The sequence below is a fragment of the Microtus ochrogaster genome, chromosome 8 (assembly GCF_000317375.1).
Source record: "Microtus ochrogaster isolate Prairie Vole_2 chromosome 8, MicOch1.0, whole genome shotgun sequence".
In the NCBI taxonomy this organism is placed as follows: domain Eukaryota; kingdom Metazoa; phylum Chordata; class Mammalia; order Rodentia; family Cricetidae; genus Microtus; species Microtus ochrogaster.
The window spans coordinates 46,710,381-46,731,622 of NC_022015.1; the positions used below are offsets into that span (position 1 = coordinate 46,710,381).

The 21,242-nt window shown below is 36.6% G+C and overlaps 1 protein-coding gene across 2 annotated transcripts in view; it reads right to left on the reverse strand.

Annotated features, from left to right (window-relative positions):
• Vps13a (vacuolar protein sorting 13 homolog A) overlaps nt 1–21,242 on the reverse strand; it is a 221,262-nt gene that overhangs the window by 65,385 nt on the left and 134,635 nt on the right. For both annotated transcript variants that reach the window (XM_005352017.3, XM_026781029.1), the window contains exons 46-51: nt 14,555–14,658; nt 9,347–9,629; nt 7,261–7,656; nt 6,735–6,839; nt 6,480–6,626; nt 2,180–2,308 (exon numbers count right to left, since the gene is read on the reverse strand). In XM_005352017.3, the coding sequence (XP_005352074.1) occupies nt 2,180–2,308; nt 6,480–6,626; nt 6,735–6,839; nt 7,261–7,656; nt 9,347–9,629; nt 14,555–14,658 (1,164 nt within the window). The remainder of the gene's footprint in view (nt 1–2,179; nt 2,309–6,479; nt 6,627–6,734; nt 6,840–7,260; nt 7,657–9,346; nt 9,630–14,554; nt 14,659–21,242) is intronic.

The following is a 21,242-nucleotide window of genomic DNA, read 5'->3' on the forward strand; positions in this document are numbered from 1 at the left end:
AAATTAGGATTTTTTTTATTTATTTATTTGGAAAAAGATATCTTGATTGAAGGAAACATTATGGGGTTATCAAGAAACCTGGCACTAGAGAAATTCCCGGGACTCCACAAGAATGACCCCAGCTAAAACCCTAAGCAATAGTGGAGAGGTACCTGAACTGGCTTTCCTCTGTAATCAGATTGATAACTATGTAAATTGTCATCATAGAAACTTCATTCAGCAACTGAGACAGAGATCCACAGCTAACACTGGGCTGAGCTCCCAGAGTCCAGTTGAAGAGAGGGAGAAGTGATAATATGAGCAAAGGGGTCAAGACCATGATGGGGATTCCCACAGAAACAGATGACCTGAGCTCGTGGGAGCTCACTGACTCTAGACTAACGGTGGGGGAACATGCATAGGCCCAAACTAAGCCCTCTGAATGTGAATGATAGTTGTGTGGCTATGGAACCTATGGCAGTGGAACCAGGATTTAACCCTACTGCTTGAACTGGCTTTTTGGAATCCATTCTCTTTGGAGAGATACTTTGCTCAGCCTAGATATAGCGGGGAGGTCCTGCCTCAAAGTGATGTGTCAGACTTTATTGACTCCACAAGGTAAGGAAGCCTTAACCTCTCTGAGGAGTAGATGGGGGAAGATGGGTGGGAGGTGCATGGAGTGGAAGGAGAGGGAACTGGGATTGGTATGTAAAATGAGAAAAGATTGTTTAAAAAAAAATACAAGGGCTGGAAAGATGGCTCAGAGGTTAAGAGCACTGGTTGCTCTTCCAGAGGTTCTGAGTTCAATTCCCAGCAACCATATGGTGCCCTCTTCTGGTGTGCAGATACAGCTGTATACATAATCAATAAATAAATCTTTAAAAAAATACAATTGCAGATTAAACAAATGCAACAGCCTTTACACAGTTAATGTAATATTCCACAGCAAAAACAGATGTAACACATCGTTACCTAGTTAAAATAGTATTCTATTGGAGTCACAAGTATTATACAGTGAATGTACAGGGGAGAGACCAATAGACAGATCCACGGGAGTATACACTCCATATGAAGAACTCGATTGCAGAGCTTCGGGAATATTTGTCTTTTGGATAGTTACTGTCAATTCTTTAAAAATCTTGTGAAATCATGGCATTTCCCCCCCATTCCATAATGGGATTCATTCCCATAATACCTCAGCAGTGTAACTTCCTCCCGTATGGGCAATGGAAAGACCTTCCATGGGGCCTTAGAGTGGTAACATTCACCCTTTGTTTTAATAGTCAAACCTACATAAATTCAATCCCCCACAATTACCTTTGCTAATAGACCACATAGGAACTTAAAAAGAATACAAAGAGAGCATGCCTGCCCTTATTGACAAACAGGTCTGGGCATCCCTAAAGCTGATGATCACAGCAGAAACTGAGGTGAGAGGAGTGGATGAGTTCAGGGTTCAGGGACTTCTAGTGATCTTATCTAAATGTTTGGAAGGTCAGGTATTTCCCTTTGGATGCTGGTCCTTCCTGAACAGTGTTACCTTTTCCTGAAACGCTGCTTTGTCAGGTCCTACCTGTGTGTTTGTTTGTTTTTATGATTCTGAAATGCATGTTGATATTCCTGTCAATGTCTGTGTGGGTTATATAGACAGGAAACCTCATAGGAGGGGGAAGAACAAAGAACGAGGGCATTAGAGAGAATAAACCGGACATGATAAAAAGACTTATGTGAATAAATTTATTTCTTTTTTTACTCTCAGACCTTATTAGTCAGTTTTTCACTTGCTATAGTGGATCTTTCTGAACCCTGAGAGAATTAACCCCAAAATAAGCCTCAATAATATTCTCTATGTATGTTCCCAATGTTGTAGCAACTTAGAATAGTGTATGATTCACTTTCTATGAACAATTAGAAGACAATTCAGACTTTTGTCATTTCTGGCAAACAATGAAACTACTGTATGCAAATGAAATTTCAGTATACTCTGGTGTTCATTCAGACATGCCAACTAACTTTCTATATAATAAATTATTTTATATTTGTTTCACCTCTTCTTTCATAAAAAGAAATTTTTATATAAAGGAGGAAAATTATCAGAAAATTGTTATGAAAAGCAAAGTGTAGTGCTGATATATATATAGTAGTTTTTCTGATGATACACACATGATAATGATCATGAATATCAAGAAAAAGCACTTACCTCATTATTCAGTCTTAATAAAATACAATTGTCTTGCTTGTTAAAATGTATCCTTTTGGGGGGACCTTCACTTCTTTCAACTTGAATGAGAAGAATATTGGAGGCATCCTCAGGCCAGAAGGGGATACACTAAAAATATATTACACATATTTAAACAGATCTCATCATAAATACATATATAACATTTAATAGTCTTACAGAGTAGCAAGTAATCTTTTCTGCCCATACTTGCGTCATCACCCCAGAAGCTGCAAGACTCAAAATAGTGACAATACTCACAGAAGCGTTTCCCAATTAGAAACCAAGTATATTAAAAATGATGTGTATTCTATACACCCTTAAGTCTTATGTTCCTTTAGAGTCCTAGTTTCATACTATATTTTAATGTTAAATAACATATATAGAATAATAATGCAGTATCTTTTCTAAGTGTTATGTATGAGATCTCTTAGGACTGGAGAATATGCCAAGGTTCTTCTAAACCTTTTAGTTGGAAAGTAGAGTCTAAGCTTAACAAGACATAATGGTCATGATCATACATTTTAAAGTAATTATTATAAGTCAAATAAGAATGCAAAATTTTAAGCTAGCAAAAGAAAATTGATTTTAGATGAAATTGAAAAAGAAAAAATTAAAATTCAAAAACTGTCCACAGATTTACTTTTCAAAAGAAAATTAGGACCCAATAGTACCTGTGAATGATAAGAATACAAAATAAAAATGCTAAAAATTAAAGTGTAGAAAAGTTATGTCTATGAAGTATATAAAAGAAAGTTATAGTTACCATCATCTAGATATACCTATAATTCTAAGTCCAAAAATTGTTGTGGAATAATCCTTTATACTGAGTGAAATATGTCACTGGGATTAGTTTAATAAAAAGCTAGATGGCCAACAGCTAGGTAGGATTTTCGCAGCAGAGAGAATTTGGGGAAGAAGGGTGGTGATGCCAGGGATACAGAGCAAGCAGCATGAGCTTTACAAAGTCAAAGTAACCAAGCTACATAAGAGTGTAGATGAAAAGATATGGGTTAATTTAAGTTATAATAACTAGTTAGAAATAAGCAGCTTCCTGATGACTGTGGTCTCTCAGACAGGCTAGGTGTTAGTGGCATAGAAAGGCTTTGTTCTTTTAAGAGGCTCTGCTACCAACCACTTGAATGGGTTTATGAGCAGCAGGTAGTGCACTACTAGGTGGCATGAAACTTGGGAGAAATGCCTACAGTAGTGTGGACCCAGAAACTTCCCAGAATGGGGCAGAAAATGTGACATGGCTCCCATCATATCTCCGCAACGAGGCTAGCCCTCAGGGAACCAAGAGGGATGAAGCCAGCTACCAGCTTGCTGTGAGATGAGCTGCTTGGTGGTTTAAGATTTTGCTCATGCAGATGAAAAAGGTTACAGAAACATGGAAGGTTTAGATTGCACTGTGTTTAACAATGTATGCTGACTTAAAGAAAAAGGTATAGACAGTCATGAAATAGTTTAAAAATAATAGTCTTTAAAAAGAGAATAAAGTAATAAAAAGGAATGAGCCATGTAGAGAGGGGAAGACACAGAGAGTTTAGACCCTGGATGTTACTTGTTGTCTTTGAAATTTTTGAATGCCGATAAAAAAAAAACAATAGTTGCTGTAAAGCGGGATTGTGAAAGAGGCTGCTGAATTAAACCAAGCCAGATAATTTATGAATACTTTAAATTTAAAATGTGAATCAGTTTTGCTTTGGGGAAGAGGCTAAGCTTTTGTTTCCACAGAAAATGAAAGGCTGTGGATTCACTCAAGGCTAAAGAAGATCAGGTTTGATCAGGAAAGACCTCCTGAAAATCCTGGCTACAGAAATAAATAAAGCTAAATATAATAAAAAAGAAGTAAATGAAAATATAATAAAAGACAGGTGATGTATATTTTATCTGCTTAAACATAAACCCCAGAACAATCTTTGGCTGGCTTGTGTACAATCCATGGTCTATACTTGTATTAATGCAGATGTGTATGCAACCTTTGAAAGTTTGTGTTTTCAGAACAAGGGAACCAGACACCAATGAAAATGGTGGCCTAGGTGATCCACACTCTCTGAATGCCTCTGTTGCAGTTTCCTCGAAAATCTGCATCCAGAAAAATTTCAAGGCTGCTAGTTGAGATAGTTCAGCCTCACAGACTATTTTAGCCAGAACTTGACCATTATCCTAATTTTCTCAAGGTGCCCCAAAGATGCCAGTGCCCCCAGACAACAGGAGCCAGTCTAGAGAACACAGTGCCCACATACCCAAGAAATGGGGCAGATGGCTTTTGGTCATTTAGGTTATAGATGTTTGTCATCATTTGGGAAGGGGGGAGGGTAATTGGCTGCAAGTTGTTATGGTCATAGTCAGGAAAAAGCTAAACAAAGGAGTTAGATTCAAGAATCTTTTTCTGAAGGGGAATATGCAGTATAACAATGATGAGATAAAAGGGTGGATTGCTGAGTCTACTTTTAAACAACCATTAGTCTCAAACATATTACATTGGTATGGACTTTTATATACTGATACAAATTTAAGGTTACTTTTGCTATACTGTATATATGTTCTACTTGTTTAAGAAATTGTACCTATGCAGCTCATTTAACAATGTAATGTAAATTTCTAGTCCTTGAAAGTTATTATTACAAACTATGTAAAATAATAAATATTGTTTCGAGAAAGCGTATCCCCGCTTAGTCTTTGCTGTTGAGGAAAGCAATATATAAACCAGGCTGACCACAACTCCACAACTCACAGCAACCTGCCTCTGCCTCCCAAGTGCTGGGATTAAAGGTATCAACCACAATTCCTGGCTTTAATTTTTTTTAATAGATTGTTTTTTTTTTTTATATTCTGGTTAGCCATTTCATAGCACACTGCCAGAAAATTTTACCATGTTTAATCAATGATCAAACTTTTCCAACAGATCCCATTTTATTTTAAGGTAAAATATTTGTGATGGTTACAAAAATCTGCATAATTACCCCTTATTCCTATTATGGCTTTGTCCTTTAATTTTTCCTTCTCCTATAATATTGGTCTTTTTTACTACCTCTCAAACATGTCAAAACTTCTCCTCCATTAGAGTCTGTTTATATTCAGTCACTCATGCTCACTTGCAAGATAACCATATTGCTGAAAAGTCTATCTCATGAACCTGCATTTAACATAAGTTTACAGGGAAGACTTTAGGCAATATACAAACTTAACTTGGTAACCTACGAATGAAGCGGAAATAGTAGTTTTAAGTTTTACAGAAAGTTGCAGTAACCCACAGATGTATAAGTACCTAAAAAATACCCAAAAAAGTAGTAACTCATATACAAACACAGCAACCTGATATCAACAAGAGAAAACTTATACTCCAATTAGAGATAAAGACCAGTCACTTCCAAGGGAATGACGGAATCATAACATAATTTTCAAGAAAATGGAAACCAAAGATACTGATGGGAAAGATATAAGACATTGAAAAAACAAAATAACCCCCCCCCAACCCCACAACTTAAAGTAAAAAAAAACAAAATAAAACAAAAGCAAAAAACTGCCAAAAAAGATAATGGTTAAAACTTCAGTGGACAAAAAAAGTGATGTCATTTGCCTCAAAATCAAACCTAGTAGAAATTTTAAAACTTTAAGGATTGATTTCATATACAGGAAAAAAATCATAAATAAAATAGGAAATGCTTTTCTAGAATCTTACTATTTTAGTATAATAATTCTTAAAAACTAGATAATATATCAACCTTAGTCCATCATTTAGAAAACCCATCTAGCTGCCTGACACAAAAGCCAAATTTCTCTCTTTAAGTGTCTCTTACTTTCTTCTAACAAGCAAGCTTTGAGTAACTTAGCATATAAAGGATTCCCAACAGTTTCTTGAGTAAAATTAATAGTTTCTCACTCTTCCAGCATATCTATACTTCCACTGCTGTTATTTCCAAATTTCTAATGCAGTTATTTAACCAGATTTGTGACTGGTTATTAACTGGCAGTGTCTATCATCCTGATTGAGCTATTCAATCCTAGGGAGCAATCGTTCAGATTTTAATAATTAAATAAAATGTAGGAGAAACAGTCAATAAAGTTTCATGGAACTGAAAAAAAATTATAGCACAAGGGAATTAAAACAGTGTATGATAATTTAAGAAGTGTAACATCAAAAATAAAACAACAAAAATTACATTTTAATCAGCATATATTAACTTTACAAATTAGGTTTCCTTGGTATTTTCACATAGTCTCATGTATACTGACCATAAAAGTACAAAGTTCATTATGAAATTCATTTACATACCTGATCTAAGTCAAGAGAGAGCCATTTATCACTTCCTTCTTCTGCCACTGATATATGGTATTTGCTTTTATTTTTAATCATATAAAAAGGAGTAAATACCACAATTCTGGTAATATTAAAACTGCTGAGGTTTATAGTGACACCAACCTAAGGAAAAAATTAAGACTGTTTGAAAACTATTACTACTGTACACTTATAAAAGTATCCAACAGATAAATTTAAAATGAAAGTATCTTTAGCACAGAAGAAACTCACTTGGTATTCCATTTTCAGGCCTTTGCATTTAATGGCTCCATGACTACCAACAGTATCAATTGAGAACTGATCAGAGAGCTCACTGTCAGTTACCATAAGCTGAACCTAGGGGAGGAATTTGAGATAAATTACAACTTAGATAACATCTATCTGTATGTGGTGGTCAAACTCAAAGCTTTGTATGTTAGGCAAAAGCCCTTATATTAATAATGTAATAAATCTTTCTTAACAATAAATATCTTACTGTACTGCTTCATTTAGATGTTTCTGAGACAGGGTCTCTTGGGTAGCTCGGGTTGAATGCAACTTACTATGTACATATACAGGCCTCAAAAACCTACATTCTCCTGCTTTCCTAATGCTCGGATTACAGGAGCATGCTACTGTATCCAGTTTTGCTAACCCTTTCAATCTCAAAAATTTAATAAATGTTATTCCTACTGAAATTTCATATTTTACTGTTCAGAACTTTAAAAACGGAAACAATGTTTATCTAAAGAGAAAAATTAGGAAAAATTACACATACCTTATTGTTGTTAAAAAAGTGGTTTGGCTGAAAGGAAAAGAGAACTGGCTTTTTATAATTAGGTGGATGCTTTCGGTGGATTCCATCTGCTTTGTACTGTAACATCCGATCAGTTTTATTGACCATCCAATATGGACTGTGAAATGCCACAATTGTCTGACCAGTATTGTAAGTCATGTGGACAGCAATATCCAAATCAGTCTTTTCCATTTCTGTGAGACAGGTAAAGTTGATGAAATTGATGTCTTGTTGATTAGGTTTTATATGAAATTCACTTTTCCAATCATGATTAAGATAGTCAAGCAATTTTAAGTGCAGCTTGGCTTTGTCCATTTCAACATTATAAATTTGTGATGAATGTCCTTCACTTAAAGTAAGAACTGTGTTTTCAATGCCCTGGAATAAGAAGCAAAAACAAAAACAAACTTAAAAATGTTTCTGAAAAATAAACTTCCAAATACACTTATTCTTTCTACATACTACACAAAACTCTTTTGAAGTAACTGTCAGAGCAAGTCATCAGTGTTCCTCAAGCTGTGGCTGCCCTAGTGCTTGATCTACACTTAGGTAATGATCATTATTAAAATGCTCTAGATCAACTGCTACAAAAGGCTAAGATTAAATGACTTGAGAAACTTCATAGCAAGTTGTGATTGTAAGGCCATTATCAGTAAAACTAAACCAAGCCCTACTTATCTACTAGTTATTGTAGTTTGAAAACTAAAAATAACAGAAACACATAAGAAAGCTATCATAATCTAAAAAAGGCAACACATACTGTACTGCCTGCCATTTTTAGAAACAGCCCCTTCATCCATTATGAGTTTATTATATCTCAAAAATGATTATTTTCTCCACTCACATCTTCATTACCTTAGTTCTTATCTCTATGACTTTCCTAGTGTCTCTTTTTCAGCTCTTTCCTACCATTAGAACAGAACTTTTTTTTTTTTTTTTTTTGGATTTTCGAGACAGGGTTTCTCTCCGTAGCTTTTTGGTTCCAGTCCTGGAACTAGCTCTTGTAGACCAGGCTGGCGTCGAACTCACAGAGATCCGAGTTGTAACTAACATCACTGTGTGAACTTGTACCACCAGACTATTCTACAGAGCAATGACTGCAGCGTTGGTGGCACTAACGTAGCTGACGAATGATAACCACGTATCTGAGATTCATGGTAGAGCTAGGATACAATTCCAAGTCATGATGGCCAAGTACCAACTCAACTACTTATCACTATGGTAATCTGCCACAGTAAAAACATAACCACAGATAAGTTAATTCCTCCTACTTAAAAATGTATCACAAAACAGTAAAAATGCTGCAGTTCACAAAGTTAAATAAATAGGTTACAGTGAAGAACTGCTTTATGTTTGATAAGTATTGAAATAAAAAGATTTACCAAAAAAAAAAAACTTAGAAAGGAGAAAACACCTACTTAACCTAAAATTGAATAATAAATAGGAAAAGGATCTTTATAGGAAATAAGATTTTCAGAGAATTTTCATAAAACTGCAAACTTTAATTGTATGGGTATTGCACTTGAATGTTATTTCAAAACAAATGCCCATGTTTATTTTATAATTCAGTAACCATCATTTAAACATACAATACATGAACTACATATGAAGAGAAAGTGCTATTATTGAAATAAATGGTATGTTCAGATGAATATATGTCATTTATTGTATAAACTTATTTATATTTGTGCAAATCACATATTATTTGTACATAACTAAATAGAGCTCAATAGATTTCTAAGATAAATTAATGAAAAATATTTTCTCTTAAAATAACATTTTTGAAAATTCATTTTGTTTATTTATTCTATGTAGGAGAAAATGCTAAGGCCTGCTGTGGAGGTCAGACATCAACTTATGAAAGTTGTGAGTTGTGGAGATTCAACTCAGGTTGTGAGGCTTGAAGACTCTAAATTATCTTTTTAAGCATGATATTAAAATTTTCATATTGATAAATACTTATATTTAAGTAATGCTGTAATCTTGGGCACAAATTAAAAAACTTTTGTTTATAACTTTAAGTAAATCAAACTACGAAGACAGAAGACACTCAGAAACTGTCAAGTACCTCTAGGTAATAAGCAATTTTGTAGGGAAGAAGATTCCGAATGAGGATAGGTGGCCACAAGTGCATTACATATGGTAAGTCCCAGCCGTCTTCTGAATACACTGACAGAGAAGTCAAATTATCTTTTTCTGGGACAATATTAATAACAAATGATCTCTTAGAAGCATGTATAGATTTGCAATTCTTCCTTAGAAGTTGTCCATCATATTTTATGATTTCTTCAAAGTCAATTCCTTCACACATTTGGTAGTCCTTATCATCTGGCTTCAAAGAAAGCGATGATCTACACAAAAAAATTGAATATAATTTAAATGCATTTTTAAAAACCTTAAATTTGAATATTATTGCTTCAAACAATGACTCCCTTCAGTATTACTATAAAGAGTGCTGGTTTACATATGTTTCAGAGCTACATAACCTAAACAGGGGTACCCCAATTTTCCAGATGCTAACCAAGCTTTATTTTGATCATGATTATTTTTACAAACTTTAGTGTGTATGTCTATGTGTGTGTGTGTATTTCAATATTTTGGATAAATACTGTTCTATGTGGTATGTAAATATGAGGGTACATGCATTTCCATGGGAAGACTAAGGTCTCTCCATAAGCTCTGATGGCTAGACTGGCTGGCCCTCAAGACCCAGAATCACCTCTCCTGCTTCCCAATGTTGTGATTATAGGTATACTGCCACACACAGCTTTTACATGACTTTTGAGAATTCAAGTCTTAGTACTTTATCTAATGATCAATCTCCCCAGCCCTAAGAGCAGTGTGTGTGTGTGTGTGTGTGTGTGTGTGTGTGTGTGTGTGTGTGTAATTAAGCTACATCCAAGAATCATTTCTAAGAAATTTCTTTGGCAAGGTGCCAGATGGACATGTAGATGCTTCTTCTGGCAGGGCAAACTATGAGAGTCCAAGCTGTCCCGTGGGTATCTTTTGGCTGCCTGAGCCACAGGGCATCAGGGAGCATATGGATGCTTCAGAAAGCCTGGGCATTGAGGACCCAGGGCACCTAGGCCGTGTGGTCATGTTGGTGTCTGAGGGCTGTGCTGCCTCTAGGGCCATGGTGTCAACTGGGTCAGGCCTGCTGCTGAGGGCCATGCTGTCCATGGCTCTAATGTGGCGAGGGTATTCGTTGATGTCCATGGAAACTGATGACAATGGACACCATGTTGGCACCCAGGGCTATATCACCATTAGGGCCATGCCATTCTGAGTACCCCTCCTGCCACCTGCAGCCATGGTGTCATCCCAGCCAAGGCTACTGCTGAGGGCCATGTCTGTGTCCGTGGCTCCTGATACCATAGAAGGCCATGCTGATGCCAGGGGTTTGAGCATCCTCTTGGGACCATGTTGGTGTCTGAGGGCCACTCTGCTGCAGGGATCAATCATGCCAACCTCAGTGACCTGTGCAGCCACCTGGGGCCATGGTGATATCCAAGCTTAGGCTGTTGCTGAGGACTGTGCTTGGGTCTGTGATCTAACCACAGTCAGGGTTTCTGAAGTCTGTGGGCTACAGTGCCACCAAATGCCACATGGATACCCTGGGTGTGATGTGGGAGTGATTTCTTTCTAATCTGTTGCTTTTGTTGGTTAATAAAGAAACTGCCTAGGCCCATTTGATAGGCCAACCCTTAGGTGGGTGGAGTAAACAGAACAGAATGCTGGGAGAAAGAAGCTGAGTCAGGGAGTCGCCATGGTTCTCCCACTCCAGACAGACATAGGTTAAGATCTTTCCTGGTAAGCGTACCTCGTGGTGCTACATAGATTATTAGAAATGGGTTAAGAGGCTGAAACTAATGGGCCAGGCAGTGCTTAAAAGAATACAGTTTCAGTGTAATTATTTCGGGTAAAGCTAGCCGTGCAGGCGGCCAGGTGCCGGGGACGCAGTCTCGCCGCTCCTACTACAACATGGGTGTAGGCCACATCCTGTGGCCATGTTGCCACTGGGGCCATGGCGTCATCTGGGACAGGGCTGCTGTCACCAGCCATGTCTGGATCTGTGACCCTATTGCAGCCAGGGTCTGCAAGAACGTCCATAGCTCCTGACATCATCGAAGGCAATGCTAATGCCAGGGGTCTGGGCCACCACTGGGGCTATGTTGGTGTCCACGGCCCTTGGTGCCATGGGGGCCATGCCAATCTAAATGCCCTATGCTGCCACCTGAAGTTACGGTGACATTCATGTCTGGGCTGCTACTGAAGATAAGGTCTAGGTCTATGGCCCTACCGAAGTCAGGGTCTGTGTTGATATCCGTGGCCCATGGTACCAAAGGTCACATGGATACCTGAGGTCTGGGCCACAACCTGTGGCCATATTGGTGTTTGAAGACAGTGCTGCCACCAGGGCCACACTGATCTGAGTTGTCTGCCCAGCCATATGGGGCCATAGTGTTGTTTGGGCTTGGGCTAGTGCCCTGGGCCATGTCTAGGTTCATGGCCAAACAACAGAGTCTGGGATGATGTTCATGGCTCCTTTTACCACAGAGGGTCACAGGAACCATTTCTGTTGAAATCTGAGGGCTGTGCTGAGCCAGCCCTGCCCCACACTGGCTCTAGGATAGTTGGTCCTGCCCCCTGCCGGACACTGCAGTAGAGCCGGCTCTGATCCCCCATGGGAGATGGCTATACTCTTCACTAGGGGCTTGCAAGAACTGGCCCTGATGGCATGGACCTAGGAGAGCTGACTCTGTCCTGCGCCTGAGGAAGTAGTCCTGGTGGCCAAGACTGACCAGTTCAGCTTCCACCAAGAGCCACATCCTGGGGCCACCCTAACATCTGCCCCATCTATGACCTGCTGGAGTGTGCGAAGGGACTGGTACTGCGGAACAGCAGCTACAGGATCTCCCCGACTCAGGATGGTATATCCAAGAGGAATTTCACTGAGAGTCCAGTGATGATGGCGTGCCAAAGGCACTGAACCACATCAATGATTCAATGCAATGAACATTTTGTACATAGCAGTTTGGACAAAAGGGTGTACGCATGACATACTGCAGCTCCCAGTGCCATTAGGATGACTGAAGAGTTGCTGGGAACATGGAGGATTGAGGTGAATTTATTGTTGGTTGTTTTGAATTAACTTTGGGGGGCATGCTGCAGGGGTGTGAGGCAGATACTGGAGTCCCTCCAATAAGGAATTATGTAAAAAAAATTAAAAAAGAAAATCTTTATTGTTTTTAATTAACTAACCTTATTTTCCAGTGTTGGGGATAGAACCTCACATTTGTCAAGCAAGCACTCTGCTTCTGAACGAATCCTCTCTCTATATATACCTTTTATCTGTAAAACTAGTTACAATTCTAACTATCTCTTATAGATGAGCAGTCAAAACAACTTATATTCCTAATCACTTTCCTAACATTAAGTATTAAAAGTTTAAATATCTTCTATATGTTTTTATGTTACAGTAGCTTGATCCAATTGGACACTGAAACTTCCACACCTATTGTGTTGTGACATTCAAATACTAGTGCTCTGGAATTCGAGATAATATTAAACAATGGACTTCTGGCCCCCACACAAAACTAATGCCAAAACAGTTTTTTTTTCCTATTCTACTTCTACATTAACCCCATAACTTTTATTCTACTTTACATTCTGATTTTGAATATTACATAAAAATTAATTCCCCTCAAATTAAGGCCAATAAACTCATGCAGTTTGGCAAAGTATTTATATTAAGTTAGTCTATAGTCTAAGCTAGCTTGAAATCCCCTGTGTACCCTACACTGCCTTCATACTTATGGCAGTCTTCTTGTCTCATTCCAAGTGTTGGGATTTAGGAATGAAACAATATGTAAGACTTGATAGTAAAATACTCATAGGACCTATTATGTACCAATTAGAAGATAAAAATGAAAATACAAAAATGAGTATATTTTTAGTTTAGAGAGAAAGCAATATTAAAACAACAATAAAACTGTTATACTACACCAAACAAACAAACAAGGTGTAAACAATAGTTTGAAGCCTTTGAATAAAGAATACTCTTTGTACACAGAACAGGGAATGTTTGATAATGGGAAAATTTTGCAAGAAAGCTGATTTCTGAGGATCTGAACTAGAAAAATATGCACTGTAAAGTAAGTAAAAGAACTAATAAAAATAGAAGAGGTTCAAAATAAAAGGAGAATGAAGAGCTTGAAATAAAAGACATCAAATATTCTGAGGCAGTAAAGAAAAATTGGACACTACTAAGTAGAGATAAAGTGTGTAAAGCTAGGAGTAAGAACTTCACTGAGAACTGCAGCTCTTCCAAGTCCCTCTCCTGCCCAAGCACTGTCCAGAAGGAATTCCTACTCCCTACACAAAAGCCTTATCTTTTAAAACTGCCTGGTCTTTTTTTTTTTTTTTTTTTTTTTTTTTTTTTTGAGACAGGGTTTCTCTGTGGCTTTGGAGCCTGTCCTGGAACTAGCTCTGTAGACCAGGTGGTCTCTGCCTCCTGAGTGCTGGGATTAAAGGCGTGCGCCACCACCACCCGGCTGAAACTGCCTGATCTTTATTCACAAACCATTCACGGTAAAATGTTCCTCTTCACCTAATCTCAACAATACCCTATTGTTATGGTTATTACTGGTTGTCAACTTGATTACACGTGGAATTAATTAAAACACAAATCCTTGGGCATACTTGTAAAGGATTTTTTTTTTTATTATTTGGGGAGGGAAGACTCACTTCAAATCTGGATCTTTGAGATGTGAAGATCCACCCTTTAATCTGGGTCACACCTGCCAGCAGCTTATATAAAGTCACAGAAGAAGAAACCTTTCTTTTTGCCTGCTTTCTCTCCCTCTCACTAACAAGTCATTTCCTTCATTAGCATTAGAGCCTACCTCTTTGGGATTCCAGTGCATACTATAGATCAATTAAGACATCCAGCTTTGTGGATTGAAGAACTACATGATTTTTACAACTTTTGTTGGTAGACAGACAGTCATTGTTGGAGTAGTTGGTCCATAGCCTGTAAACCAGTCTAATAAATCATATATATGTGTGTGTTTGTAATATGTTTATATCAAGTTTAAGTATTTTAAATATTTAAATATTTAAGATTACAGTACTATCCATACACAAAAGATACTGTTTTCTAAAGCAATTTTTAAAACATATATTTGATAATTTAAAAACATTATCTATACAGTATCTGAAAACAAAAATTCTCTAATTAGTTTAGGGCAAGGAAAAAGATAAAGAAAAAACTCACCGGTAAGATGCTAATGGTATGTTGAATTCATTTTCAGGTGAAGCAATTCCTAACAATGTATCCCCTTCAAAAACGGAAATTGGAATTGAAAAATGATTCTTAATCTGAGTAAAAAAAACAAACCATACTTAATATTAGTATAAGAAAAGTTATTTTAAAAATTTGTCCATCTACAAATCTTAATATAGAATCTACCAGGCAATATTCAGCTAGGTCATATAAATTAGAAGAAACAAACATACAATTATTTATCTTCAAAAAAAAGGGGGAAACTATCCAGGTTTATATTTTATAGAAAAATACAACTTTAAGCCAGTCAACATTCCAGCACAGATGAGGGAGGGCTGTGTAAGGCAGCACCGCAGCTGGGAGCTATTTGCCACTGATGGCCACCTGGGAAGAAAGACTCAGTTTTCTTCAGAAGGACTGTCCCTGGTAGGTTGCCCATCTTCCAGTGGATGACCCTACACAGATGCATATAAAGGGCACTATTAGTTGGACTCAATGTGCTATTAAAAAAAATAACAAAAAACATCAAGTTGGGAAAGGGAGGGTATTTAGGGAGCATTTAGAGACAGGGTATGGGATAAATTTGATTAAATACAGGAATATTAACATTTCCTATACACAAAAGTCAAATTTAAACAAACGGAGTGATTCCTTGCAACAACAAAAAACCTTTATGAATGTGAAAAGGAGAGTTGTGTGGAAGAGAGTGTATAACAGGGTAGAAGAATAAAGAAGGTAGGAGGTATAATCAAAATATACTTTACACCTGTATTAAATTGTCAAAGAACCAACCCAGTAAAAGTGTGCATGTACACACTCACACACACACTCCCCTCAAGGTTAGAGAACACTATGAAACGAATGCATAAAGAATATAAGGAATGGAGGAAGAGGGAGTACTGTGAAATGTCAGCCTCTGAATATCAACTATAGTTATTTTACAAGGTCAAGACAGTTAAAATTTTGGTATGCAAAAGGGAAGGAAGTCCTTAGTCTTAGTTCAGAAGCTACTGGCTGAAACAAGGAGTTCTTTGTTTAGTTTTTTATTTTTATGTATATTTTTTTCTCCACCTCCCAAGTACAAAAACACTGGTGTTCAACCCAGCCTTCTGGGTTTTCAAAGTTGGTTTTCTTTTTTTTTAATTGAGCTCTACATTTTTCTCTGCTCCCCTCCCTGATTCTCCCTTCCCCTCTTAATTCTCCCCCAAGGTCCCTATGCTCCCAATTTACTCAGGAGATCTTGTCTTTTTATACTTCTGGCTTCCCATGTAGGTTGGATCTATGTAAGTCTCTCTTAGTGTCTTCATTGTTGTCGAAGTTCTCTGGGATTGTGGTTTCTAGGCTGGCTTTCTTTGCTTTAGGTTTAAAAACCACCTATGAGTGAGTACATGTGGTACTTGTCTTTCTGTGTCTGGGTTACTTCTCTCAAAATGAAGTTTTCAAGCTCCATCCATATTTCTGCATTATTCAAGATGACGTTATTTTTTTCTGCTGTGTAGTACTCCATTGTGTAAATGTACCACATTTTCCTTATCCATTCTTCAGTCGAGGAGCGTTTAGGTTGTTTCCAGGTTCTGGCTATGACAAACAAAGCTTCTATGAACATAGTTGACCACATGTCCTTGTGGCATGATTGAGCATCCTTTGGATATATACCCAAAAGTGGTATTACTGGGTCTTGAAGAAGGTTGTTTCCTAATTTTCTGAGAAATCGCCACACTGACATCCAAAGGGGTTGTACCAGCTTGCATTCCCATCAGCAATGCAGAAGTGTTCCCTTTTCGCCCAAACCTCTCCAGCTTGTCATCAGTGTTTTTGATCTTGGCCATTCTTACAGATGTAAGATGGAATCTCAGAGTTGTTTTGATTTGCATTTCTCTGATGACTAAGAATGTTGAACATTTCCTTAAGTGTCTTTCAGCCATTTTAGATTCCTAAATTGAGAGCTCTCTGCTTGGGTCTGTACTCCATTTTTTTTTATTGGATTATGTGATCTTTTGGTGTCCAATTTCTTGAGTTCTTTGTATATTTTGGAGATCAGACCTCTGACTGATGTGGGATTAGTGAAGATCTTTTCCCATTCTGTAGGCTGTCATTTTGTCTTGTTGATCATGTCCTTTACTTTGTAGAAGCTTTTCAGTTTCAGGAGGTCCCTTTTATTAATTGTTTCTCTCAGTGCCTATTCTGCTGGGGTTATATTTAGGAAGTGGTTCCCTGTGCCAAAACGTTCAAGTGTACTTCCCACTTTCTCTTCTATAAGGTTCAGAATGGCTGGCTTTATGTTGAGGTCTTTGATCCATTTGGACTTGAGTTTTGTGCATGGTGATAGATATGGGTCTATTTTCATTCTTCTACATGTTGATATCCAGTTATTACAGGACCACTTGTTAAATATGCTTTCTTTTTCCATTTTATATTTTTCTGCTTCTTTATCAAAGATCAGGTGTTTGAGGATGTGTGGAGTGATATCCGGGTCTTCTATTCAGTTCCATTGGTCCTCCTTTCTGTTCTTATGCCAATACCAGGTTGTTTTCAGTACTATAGCTCTGTAGTAGAGTTTGAAGTTAGAGATTGTGATGCCTCCAGAAGTTCTTTTATTGAACAGGATTGTTTTGGCTATCCTGGGTTTTTTGTTTTTCCATATGCAGTTGAGTACTGTTCTTTTGAGGTCTTTGAAAAATTTTGCTGGGATTTTGATAAACATTGAATTGAATCTGTAGATTGCTTTTGGTAAGATTGCCATTTTTACTATGTTAATTATGTCTACTCAAGAGCATGGGATATCTTTCCACACACAAAAATTAAAAAGTTCCAAGCACAATGAAAATGGAAACAGAATAAACAAGAAAATGCACAGAAGGAAAAGCTAATTACTAACAAATAGTGAAAAAAAAGATAATCAGTGTTCCTAGAAAGAAAATTCAAACTATATCCACAGGCAAACTTTTTACACCAAACTGGCAAAACAAAACAACTATAGTTATTTTGAGTTCATATCCATATCCAGAGACTGACATCACAATACTCCTCCCTCCCCCTCCATTGCTTACACTCTTATGCCTTCCCTTCTACAGAATAATTTTGTTATGGTATATATGTTTCTCTTCTTAATGTATTGTACCTATGCAGCTCAATTTTCTATACATTGAAAGTTACTATTACAAACTATTTAGGAGAATTAAGAAATACACGTTAGTAGTTAGCCATCTAACAAATTTGCCATGTTAGGTATGTTTTCAAGATTAGCTATATTTTAGATAAGAGTCTTCAAACACTTCAGAGATATACAAAATATGGCATTTTACATGGTTTAATAAGATAAGATCTTTTTGACAGTGAGACACATATGCTCCTGGCAGCACCAATCTAATTTAGAGAAGAAGATGGGCATCGAAGAACCTCCATATGGAGTTTGTTTTCTTTGTTAAAAAAGTTAGCCACTGAGCAAGAAATGTCCCTTTCCTTGACTGCTGACAGTATGCTTAGACAAGCAGGACATACAAGAAGTGACTGCTGAACTTTGCCAAGATAAGGTCGTACAGTCCTTCAAATTTCCTGCTTCACAGAAAAGTCAGATATTCTAGGACTATAGATCAAAGATGTATGCCCCAATGTTGCAGAGACACCTTGAGTGACTGTCCAGGCAGCCAGCTGTCTTTGTCATTTCTATAGTTTTGGAAGTTGATTGCTGTGTACTTTCTGTTTATTCAAGAATATTTTATCATTCTTGGGTCTCTGATGAGGATTGAAGACTAGATAAAAATACACTTTTCCGAAAAGATATTAATTAAATTTATAGGTTGAAAAACATAAAAGCTTAAGTTGTTTATATAAGATGATGATTTAAGGTCAAAAATGATAGTGTTATAATAGTAAAACAAGTTATGATAGAAAGTAGCTTAGCTATAAAACTTTGGACTCACCAAAGTAAGATATAAGAGTAATTTCTCCATCTTTGACAAATACAAACTTTGACTGGACATTGTAAATTTAAGTCATACTCAATAATTGTTCTTTTTTATATAGTTTTATTCTATGAGAGCTAAAACCTTTCTTTTTTATTTAGAAAGAGGGGGGAATGTTTTGGAATATTAGATCACTGTGTGAAAATTTATTGTTGTGATTGCTGTAATAAAAGCTGAATGGCCAATAGCTAGATAGGAGATTAGGCAGGACTTCCAGGCAGAGAGAGAACTCTGTGAAGAAGAAGGCTGAGCGGCCAGCCAGAGATAGAGGAAACAACGTGGGCAGATGGAAAAATGAGGTTACAAGCCATGGGACAGAACATAAATTAAAATAAATGGGTTAATTTAAGTAATTAGAGCTAGTGGGATAAACTTAAGTTAAGGCCAAGGTTTCATAATTAAGTCTCCATGTGGTTATTTGACAGCTGGTAGCTCATAGAAAAATCTGGCAATAGACCACAGGTAAATTTTACTTTTGACATTATTTTTCCTGACTACTAAACTCAAAAAATACATATTCTAAAACATCTGAAAACATAATAAATATAGTAAATTATCATTACCAATAATAAGGATTATTTTGGCAATAATTTCTTAAGTATTTTTGCTTATCTCTAATATGTTATGGCATCCATTTATAAAAAAGATTTAAAGTGTTATATATTACTACACATTTAAAAAGCCATAGGGAGTTATTTTATTTAACTTAGAATTACATATACAAATGTTCGAAAGACAGCTCTGTGGTTGGGAGTGCTAGCTATCCAGAAGGCCTGGATAGGGTTTCCTGCACCCACATGGCAGCTTGTTGCTGTCTGTGTCTCCTGTTCCAGGCAATCTGATGCCTTCATGCAGACATACCTACAGGCAAAATGCCAATGTACATATAAAAATAAATAATTTTTCTTTTTCTTTTTTTGATTTTTCGAGACAGGGTTTCTCCATAGCTTTTGGTTCCTGTCCTGGAACTAGGTCTTGTAGACCAGGCTGGCCTTGAACTCACAGAGATCCACCTGCCTCTGCCTCCCGAGTGCTGGGATTAAAGGCGTGCGCCACCACTGCCCGGCAAAAATAATTTTTAAAACATTAAATATATAAATACACCTCCCCCCACACACAAGAGTTAAATTGAAGTACATTCCACCTTGAGAGACAATGCTCCCTTAAAAATTGTAGACTAACAAAATCCCAGTGGCAGGCATGGAAAACATTTTAAGTCATAGGTGAGACAAATCCAAGCGACCAATTCCTCAAACAATACAGGGTATTGTTATTGCCCTTCCAGAAATAGAAGTAAGGCACTATTGCTAAACACCACATACTTTAGACATAGAATTTAGAAGAATTAAGCTGGAGCTGAACTGGAAGCCCCCTCCTGAAGATTATCTCTCAAAGAATAGGAGGGAGTCATGTTAGTTGCCAAGGGAGAAAAATGAGTCAACATTCCTACCCACCTTAATCACAACAATGATCATAATGGCAAGATATTCTGAAATGTATAATGGTGGCACCCTGAGGGTCACCAACAGTCACCTCATTGGACTAAGGCTTTTTCAATAGGAACAAATTCATGCCTGGCACTTTAAATTTAGCTAACTACCAATGGCTGGTGAGACCATGGAGCCTAAAGGTGAACTTATTAATATTATTATTATTATTGCTCTTTTATTAACCTAATATAATCACTAATTGCATTTTAAATATTTTAAATATTTGTCTTTACATCTGCAGATACATGTAACTCTAGACCCTCATCAAAAAACTTCTTTTTGCAGCAGAAAACATTAAAGAAAGCTGAAACTCATCAAAATGCAGAGAGCAACTGTACCAATTAATACATTTATAATACAAAATCTACCTAAGGCTCAGAAAACATTGAGGAAAAGGGCAGAAAGATTTTAAGAAGTTTAGGAATCTGCTGTATGACAGTCTCTTCTAAAAAAAAAAAAAGATAACAGACACGGGGAGGTTATGAAAAGAAGATGGATCTGGGAAGTACTGGGGATAGGGTGGGGAATGTCATCAAGATACCTTGTATATAATTCTCAAAGGACTAATAAAATATTGTATTATACAAATTACATAAATATTTTAAGTAGCTGGATTACTTCGAATAGAGTCTGTGGCTTACACTCATTATAAATTTATACATGTTTAAAAAGGCATCATAAATAATTAAAAAATAAATTCATCAACAATTGGAAAAATTTCCCAGAAACTCAGAATTAGTATAAGTAATCATTTACATGGAAGAGTATAATCTTAACAACCAATATCTTAGATCAATTCAAACTTTCCCTAAACACTTTAAACATTAGATCAAGATCTTTTAGGAATATAAATGAAAATTTTTTAAGCATAATTTAAGCAAACCAAATCTAATAGTACTCTAGAAGTTTAATAATTTTAAGGCAAAGAATTATACTAAGAATAGTGTTGTTTAATGTTTGAAACTCTAGATCATTCATCACATTAACAATTTTGTTCATAACCTTTCAATAAAGATAAAAAATTGCAAGAGAAATAAACTAAAATTAATGAAATAAATGTCTTTTATTTAAATATAATTGCTGAAATCTACTAGAACAAACACATGGGTCTAATAAAATGGAATATTATATATGAATGTTATAATAATTTGTTTTCTAAATGACAGTAATGGATAAACAGAAACAAAAGATAAAAAAATTGCAAGAGAAATAAACTAAAATTAA